Source organism: Lepus europaeus, unplaced genomic scaffold (assembly GCF_033115175.1).
Source record: "Lepus europaeus isolate LE1 unplaced genomic scaffold, mLepTim1.pri SCAFFOLD_3_1, whole genome shotgun sequence".
Taxonomy (NCBI): Eukaryota; Metazoa; Chordata; class Mammalia; order Lagomorpha; family Leporidae; genus Lepus; species Lepus europaeus.
Window position 1 is genome coordinate 11,924,125 of NW_026909276.1, and position 9,305 is coordinate 11,933,429.

Sequence of the window (9,305 nt, forward strand, 5' to 3'; positions counted from 1 at the left end):
CAACATATGAATATATGACTGATGTGATAATTTCACTTTAAGTCATATATAATTTAAGGAAATTAGGAGAATACAGGCCAACATAGTGGCACAGCAGGGTAAGCTGCTGCCTCTGATACTGGCATCCTGTTTTAGCACCAATTTGAGTCCTGGCTGCTCCACTTACAATCCAGCCCCCTGACAACGTGCCTGAGAAATTGGAAAAAGATGCATTACATGTTTGGGCCCCTGATACCTACAGGGAAGAGCCAGATGAAAGCTCTTGCTTTGGTCTGTCTTAAGCCCAGCTATTGTGGCCAATTGTGGGTGAGCAAGCAGATGGTAGGTCTTGCTCTTTATGTCCTTCTCTGTAACTCTGCCTTTTAAATATGTCTTTAAAAGAAATTAGGAGAATAAACAAATGTATATTTCCTTTTATCTCCTCACATACATATTTACCGTGATGTCCATGAAACCTAAAAACATATACAACTGATAAATGAGATTAATTGAAAGATCAATATTAAATATATATTACTACATACCAGCAAGAAACAAATAGAAAATATTTAGGGCAATAGGCAGATGACAAAAAACTCAGCAAGAGAAATGGTGAAATGACTACATTATGTGATGTCCTTAAACATTTTTGAAATCAATATTTAAAAAAACAAATGAATCAACAAAAAATACATCACATATCCGGAGAAAATGTAGGACTCTGAAGCCAATAAGCAGCCACTGAGTTGTAACTGACTTGAAGCAGGTTACTGCACTGTCCAGGTAGGATCCTCTCAGGAGCAGGAACCAGGGAGGCAGGAGGGAGCCCAGCAGGGGGCAGGCAGCACCAGGGGTGAACAGCCCTCCCGCCCCAGGGAATGGTGGTACCTGGAGAACGCAGTTTTGGTACAGAACCCAGGACTGGCCTCATGTTTTCCTGTCAAGACATGAAGAGATGTGTCAGCGCTGTGGAGGAAGTTCTCACGGCTATCTAAACTGTCCAGTCAGGAGCTGCGGTCTTAGTTACACGTAATCACGCGGAATGCTGACGCCACAATTGTCTTCCAGTTCTGCAGTGGAGAGAGTTGGGAAGAGGACCTGATGCTGGGAGATTCCGACAGTAATAATTCGTCTACTCTTCTCTGACCACCTTGCCACACAGGATTCCGCATGACCCAGAGGCCTTGAAAAGGTGAGTGTAGGGCGGGCTGCAGGGATGGGGAGGCAGTGTTGGCGGAAGCTGCTGAAGAAGGCTGGCAGGAAGCGGGCCTCCCAGAGGTCTCCGAATCAGCAGCCCCATCGCGCTGCCAGCCTGCACTTCCTTGGACTCCCTCTGGTCCACAGTGTGGGGGCTGGACTGGCATTCGGGACTCCAGGAGTCCTGTCCCTTCCAGGCAGAGAATTGGCCTGGAGCCAAGGAGCCTTCTCTGGGCAGCTGTGTGGCAGCAGCCCCACGTCTTCCTTGATTGTGCAGGGGGAACCTGTAGTCGCCAGGGACAATCCAGGCAGTGTAAATGGCATTTATGCAGATGAAGCGCTGTCATTTATGGGGTCCCTGGTGCCTCCGTTCTCCCAGGGTGACCTGATTCCCCGATTCATGAACATGTCAGAAGCAGGGGCTCAGATCATGGACCCTGACCTCTTGGCATAGTTCTTTCTGGGGGTTCTGAGCTCATTTTCTGATGCCAACAGCAGTATCTTGGACTAGGTAAGTTAAGGACAAAACAGTTTTATTTGGCTCAGGGTTTTTGTCCAAGTTTTGGGGGGACAGGAGGACAACGTGATTTGGTTCCTTTATATCATTGTAGCCCTCACACATTTCTTTGACAGGCTGTCATTTGTCTTTGAATTTTAAAAGTAGAAAATTTAGCTAGTCACATTTATGAGTGTTTTAAATATTTCTATTGTATGACAACCTTCCCAATCATGTAGCTACAAGCCTAGATTCCTACACTATTTTTAATTTATATTTTAATATGATAGTTTTTTTATTATTGGAGATTAGTTGACATAATTTTTATATCTTAAAGGTCTGCAGCCTGATGTTTTGATATTTGAAGAGGCATTTAAAATTTTATGTAAAATCCACATTATCCGCTAATCTAATTTTTCACAAAACTTTTAGTGTCTCCTTGTGTATGTACATTATTTAATGATAGCACAATCAAGCTAACATATCCATCACTTTAATAGTTTGTAAAAAAATTTAAGTCCTTAACAAGTTGTGAGTATCTATATTCATATTGATTATATTGTGCTGGATGTTAGGTAACAAGGTATCTCATAAGTGCAAATGTATGTTGTTAACTACCATCTTCCTGTTTCCTTCACACTCAGCCCCTGGCAACCATCATTCTGTTTTGTACTTCATTTCAACTTTCTTAGATTCCACATGGAAGTGAGCTTGTGTGGTATTTATCTTTCTGTGTCTTATTGGAAGCAGCCTACTGTCCACATTCATACTTTTGGACCTATGTTGTGACAAAGTGGTAGAATCTATTTAAGGTTGAATGGGATTTCTTTGTGTGTGTCTATCATCTTTTCTCTGTTCATCTGTTGGCAGAAATGCGGCTATTTCCATATCTCGTTCTTGTGAATAATGTTCACCTGAATATGGATGTGCAGGTGTATCTTTGAGATAGTGATTTTATTTCCTTTGGATATATATCCAGTAGTGGGAATGCTTTATCATTTGTTAGTTCCTTTTTAATTTTTGTTTGAGGCACATCCATAGTGCTTTCATTAATGAAAATACCAATTTGCATGCTCACAATTTATATGTTTCCTTTTCAACACCTCTAGTTCCATACTTGTTATCTTTCTTACTTTTTGATTATAGCCATTTTTATATATTAGAGGTGATAACCATTGTGGTCTTGATTAGCAGTGCTGAGTCCCTTTTCAAATACCTTTTGGCTGCTTGAATATTTTGATTGGAAAAACTGATAATTTTTATTTTATTTGCTTTTTTTCATTTATTATACTTTTATTTAATGAATATAAATTTCCAAAGTACAGTTTATGGGTTACAATGGTTTCCCCCCTCCCATAACTTCCCTCCCACCCGCAACCCTCCCCTTTCCCGCTCCCTCTCCCCCTCCAATCACATCAAGATTCATTTTCAATTCTCTTTATATACAGAAGATCAGTTTAGTATATATTAGGTAAAGATTTCAACAGTTTGCCCCCATATAGCAACACAAAGTGAAAAAAATACTGTTGGAGTACTAGTTATAGCATTAAATAATGATTAAGGGAGTAATACAAAGAACAGATACAACTCAAAAGCAATTTTTTATTATATTTGCTTTTGAGTTGTATCTGTTCTTTGTATTACTTGCTTAATCATATGAGATTTGCCAATGTCCTCTCCCACTCTCTTTTCTTTCTCTTTTTAGTCTTTCCCTTAGTATGTGGATGTATTTTAAGTTTTTTTTTTCAGTCCTACTTCCTTATTTTTGTTTTTGTCACCTGTGCATTTGGTGTCATATGTAAATCATTGCTGACATTTGGCATAGCCACAGCTGTTTTAGGAATTTATGAAATGAGTTAGTGGATGAGATTATTCTCTCTCTCTCTCTCACTCTCTGAGTGTGTGTGTGTGTGTGTGTATGCATCTGTGTGTTTTTTTCTTTTAAAGTAATGAAGAAATTTGTAAAAATGACTTGGAGTAATTGATACCAAAGAGCAAATAGAAAAAAAGTGTACCAATTTTATGATCCTGAAATTTAATGTCAGGGAGGGGAAACTGTTGCTTACCCTGATTTCATCAGTATAATTTTGATCCATGCATACATGTATGAACACTGTAGTCCATAGATGTGTATAATTATTGTCAACAAGAAACAAACTCAGAACAGCATCTTACTTGGTATATAAGGTTAAAGGGTATTAAATATTAAAATTAGCATCACTACTAATATGGTCTTTGTAAGTATTTTATTGACACATAATCTTGAAATAACTGAATTGGTATTTTGTCATGCTAACTGGAGCTATTAGGAGGCAATACTTTACCTTAAATTGCTGATAAATACATATTTGAAATTGTTTCACATAAGCAAAATAAAGTATTTCTCTACATGTGTATGGAATTAATTTAATTAAGACAATATCAAATAAGAAATATGGATTTAAATGGTAGGTTGATTTTGGTGCAAAAATTTATTGAACTCCAAATAATTCTTGCATACTAAATATTGCTCATGAATTGTAAGGGCCCCTCGTATTTATAGTTTTAAATATTTTTGAACCAAAATTAGTGTACTTTAATTTTATGTTCCACAGAATATGTAAAACCCTCTCATATTTGTTGATCTTCACTTTCTTCCATGAAGCCCAAACTTAGGAGTCTGTCTGCTGACTACTAACTGCCCCATGATGTAAGTGATAATTCTATGATTTGTACTATTTTGGGAGTTACAGAATCATAAGTACAGGTCTAATATAAACACATTTCACATTATTGACAGCAAATCCTCATTCTCCATCTCCAGACAAACAATAATATAAACTTTGTCTCCAGAGATCTGCCTTTTCTGAACTTGTGTTATAATGGAATCATATGGTGTTACAGTACATGGGGGTTAGCTTCTGATATCTCTTGTTTTTCTTTCTTTGAGTTTCATTAGCTTTGTGATCTGTCATTTCTTAACTAATTTTGATTGCCAAATAGTATAGCATTATAAAAAATACACTATACACACTGTTTTCCTTAAAGATCAGTATTTGAGTTGCTTTCCCAATTTTGCTTTCATGAATATTGCTGTAATGAGCCTTTGTGTGCATGTGAGCTTTGTATCTGTTAGTTGACTTACCTTGGAGAAAAACTGCTGAGGCAATAAATAGTCCCACGTAGAACATGCCAAGAAACTGCTAAGTTATCTCTCAGAGTGGCTACAGTAGTTTACTGGAATTGTATGAGGATTCCATGTTCTCCATGTCTCTGTCAGTGTTTATCTATGGTTGAATCAGTCATTTCACTGAATGTGAAGTGTTATTTTCCTGAAGTTTTAATTTGAATTTCCACAATGACTGTTATTAATATTCTTTTTGAAATATCAGAATGTCTTACTGAAATCACTGCTTCATTTTGAAAATTGTGCGCTTCTTCTTCTTTTCTTTTTATTTTTGGTGCAAAATCCAAGATTTTTCTCTTAAATTTCTTAGTGGTATTTTCACTTTGATTCTACCTTGAATGTTAGTGTTAATTATATTTGCATTATTTTCATTGTCACTATACAGAAATATAATTGATATTTATGTCTTATTTTATATTCTGCAAAATTACTGAATTTTACATTGAGTTTTTAATGAATCCTTCAAGATGTCTTTTACTTACAAGATTATGTCTTAGTACATTACAAGTCATAAACATGACTTTTTTGTTTGCATTGCTCTTTTGTTTGCAATCTGGAGATTTTTCTTCTTCGTGTGATTTCTTAGCAGAATCTTCTACTATACTCTCAATTACAAATGATGAAAGTATCTGCCTTGTTCTCATTGTATAGGAGTTTACTGTATAGGTGCCCTTCCTGTGGTGGAAATCCTCTTCAACTAACTTTGTTTAGGGTTTTAATCATGAGTTGAATTTAGTCATTTGTCTTATCAATGACATTATCAAATTTTGATATTTTGTTATCATAGTTTATTGTGTTAAAGTTTATCATTAATTTTTTTTTAACTCGAGAGGCAGAAAGAGAGAGCTCCTATCTTCTGGTTCATTCACCAGATGTCTGCCATGACCAGATCTGGGCTGGAACTGGAACCAGAGCCAGAAGCCAGAAACACAATCCTGGCTTCCATTATGGGTGGCAGAGACAACAATTACTTGTCCAATCACCACTGTGTCCCATATTTTTCATTAACAGGAAGCTAGAATCAAGAACCCGAACTGAAAATTGAACCCAAACACTGTAATATAGGATGCAGGCATCTTTAATGAACATCTTAACTGAGAGGCCAAATGCCCACCCTTAGCCTCTCCATGCCATTCTTTTGTTCTGTGTCTCTGTTTTATGTTAATACTACACATTTTGATTACTTTTCCTTTTGAATTTAGTAATTCTGAGTCCTCCAATTGTGAACTTATTTTCAACTATATTTGGGGTATTTGGATCCTTTGACATTCCATGTGAGTTTTCTGTATAGTTGTTAATATTTTCTGCTAAAATAAACATATGTATCTGTAGATCAGTTAGGAACATGTGGTTTTTTATGTACATTTTGTAATCCATGAACACAGGGTAATATTTTCATTTATTTGTGTGATCATTAATTCCTTTCAGTGAACTTTTATTGTTTTCAGTATTGGAATTATTTTTTTCCTTAGTTTAGTGCTAAGCGCTTTATTTCTTTTGATGCAACTGAAAATCCAAGTGTTCTGTTTATTTTATTTTTCTTCTTAAAATATTTTATTTAGGGCTGGTGCTGTGGTGCACTAGGTTAATCCTCCACCTGTGGTGCCAGCATCCCATATGGGTGCCAGATTCTAGTCCTGGTTGCTCCTCTTCCAGTCTAGCTCTCTGCTGTGGCCAGGGAAGGCAGTGGAGGATGGCCCAAGTGCTTGGTCCCCTGCATCCAGATGGGAGACCAGGAACCACCTGGCTCCTGGCTTCAGATCAGGGTAGTTCCATCTGTAGTCACCATTTGGAGGGTGAACCAACAGAAGGAAGACCTTTCTCTCTGTCTCTCTCTTTCTCACTAACTCTGTCAAATAAATAAATAAATAAATAAATAAATAAATAAAGATTCTTTAAAAAATATTTTATTTAAATAAGATGAACAAATTTCATGAGTTTCATATATACAAGTTTAGAAGCATAGTGATACATCCCACCCTAACCTCTCTCCTACCCATGCTTCCAACCTCTCTCCCTCCTTCCTTTCTTAGTTTTTGTTTTAAATTTTACTATAATACACTTTCAGTTTATGTTTTAATCCCAAGCTTAACCCTGCACCTTAAAATACAATAAATAGTAAGTAGGAAAAATAATCTCTGTTCCTTGAGTATAGACAAGGCTATAAACAATAATCAAATCTCAAAATGTCACTGTCACTCATATACATTCTCTTTTTTTGTAATCTGTATATAAGTTACCATAAATCAGGAAAAACATATGGGATTTGTCTTTTTGGGGCTGGCTTATTTTGCTAAACATAATGGTTTGCAGTCCCATCCATTTTATTGCAAAAGACAGCATTTTAATCTTTTTTAAGGCTGAATAGTATTCCATGGTATATATATACCACATTTTGTTTATCCAGTTGTCAGTTGATTGACACCTGGTTTGATGGCATTTCTGAGCTGTTGTGAACTGAGCTTCACTAAACATGAGGATAGAGATAAAACAGTTTCTTTCTTTCTTTTTTTTTTGCATCTTTGTACAAGATTTTATTAAAGATCTTTATAAAGTAACATCCAGACTCCATACAGCTGCCAGGGAGACCCTGTTATGCTGTGGGGACTGGCTGAGGCATGGCAGGTGGCTCTGGCTTCCCACCCTTCTGCTCTGAGATGGGGGTGGTGGGCAGAATCTCATCTTTGGGTTCCACAATGCTCACGTGTTTGGGCAGGGGCTTCTTGGGGCCAATCTTACCACTTGGGTCCCAGGGCAGCATGATCTTCACCTTGGTGCCCAGCACACCCTGTCTGAGCAGCACATGGCGCACAGCAGTGTCAACACAGTAGTTAACAGGGTCCCAACTGTGGATCATCAGGCCGTCCACAAACTTCATGGACTTAGCCCTCTGTCCTCGCAGCTTCCCAGACACCACGACCATGCAGCCCTTAGCTCCGCTCTCCATGATGAACCACAGCACACCATAGCAGGCCCTCCATACAGCAAGCCCTCCTAGGAGTTTGTAATGCAGAGACTCTGCCTGGGCAATGGCACACAGGCCCCTCATGGCCACCTTTTCAGCATAAAGCTCTACGCTGCCCTCTGGGAAGCCAAACCTCTTCTGAACGACGGCAGTCAGTTCCCGGATTCGCCGCCCTTTCTCACCGAGCACATTCTGTGTCCTGGTGGCTAAAATAATTATTTCTGTCCTGGTTGGTGTAACTCGGACCTCAACTCCAGAGTAGCCATCTTCAGCCAGCTCCTGGGTGAGAAACTCGTTCAGCTCAGCTTTGAAGATGCCATCAGCAACAAACTTCCTCTTCTTAGAAATCTGCACCACCATCTTGCCACTGCGCGCAGCCAAAGGGTGAGATAAAACAGTTTCATATGTGGATTTTATTTGGCTTGAGTAAATTCCTAGGAGTAGAATGTCTGGGTCATATGTAGATATATTGTCCGAGTTTTGAGGAATCCCCATACTGTCTACAGTAATGGTTGTACTAGTTTCCATTTCCATCAACAGTGTATTTGGGTACATTTCTCCCCAGATCCACCTTACTGGTTTTTGATTTTTGGATGAGAGCCATTCTTACTGGGATGAAGTGAAACTTATTGTGGTTATTTTCTTAAAGATTGTTTACATAAAAGAGTTACAGAAAGACAACCTTCCTTCTACTGATTTACTCCCCAAATAGCTATCATGGTCAGGACTGTGTCAGACTGATGGCCGAGTCAATAGCTTCATCTGGATGTCCCACATGGTCCAGGACCATGAGCCTCTTCCACTGCTTTCCTGGATGTATTATCAGGAAGCTGGATAATAATTGGAGCAGTGAGGACTCAAACTGGCACCCATAGGGATGCTCACAGTGCAGGTGGTGACTCCACACACTGCCAACAGCACGGCCTCTCACTGTACTTTTTATTTGCATCTTAATGTCTATTGGTCCTGAGCATTTTTTCATTTTTCATTTTGAATTTTATCCTTTGAAAAATGTCTGTACATGTCCTTGGCCCATTCCTTAATTGGATTTTTTGTTTTGCTGTTTAGTTTCTTGAGCTCTTAATAAATTCTGGATATTAATCCTTTATTATATAATTTGCAAGTAATTTCTTTCATTTTGTTGGATGCCTCTTCACTTTGTCAAAGGTTTCCTTTGCAGTACAGAAGCTTCTTAGCTTAGCATAATTGTGTTCACCTAATTTTTTTGCTTTTATTGCCTTGCTTCCTGGGTGTTTTCCAAGAAGTCTTTGGCTATGCCAATTACTTGCAGAGTTTCTCTAATGTTTTTCTTTAGTCATTTGATGGCATTCAGTCATAGATTTAGATCTTTGATCCATTTTGTGTTGACTTTTGTAGAAGCTGTAAGGTAGCTGTCTTATTTCATATCTCTGTATGAGTAAAACTAATTTTACCAGCACCAATTGTTAAAGACACTGTCCTTCTCCAAGGATTGATTTTAGCTCTTTGTAAAATATTAATTT

General features: G+C 38.0%; 1 protein-coding gene across 1 annotated transcript; it reads right to left on the reverse strand.

Moving 5' to 3' along the window:
* Nucleotides 1-7,357: 7,357 nt before the first annotated feature.
* Nucleotides 7,358-8,198, reverse strand: LOC133755126 (small ribosomal subunit protein uS3-like). The gene has a single exon (XM_062185399.1). It carries the CDS (start codon nucleotides 8,161-8,163, stop codon nucleotides 7,432-7,434), a length of 732 nt encoding a protein of 243 aa, XP_062041383.1. The 5' UTR covers nucleotides 8,164-8,198; the 3' UTR covers nucleotides 7,358-7,431.
* Between the last annotated feature and the right edge of the window lie 1,107 nt (nucleotides 8,199-9,305).

Excerpts from the sequence above, each read along its gene's own strand:
- LOC133755126 (XM_062185399.1), bottom strand. The coding sequence starts at position 8,163 with ATGGTGGTGCAGATTTCTAAGAAGAGGAAGTTTGTTGCTGATGGCATC.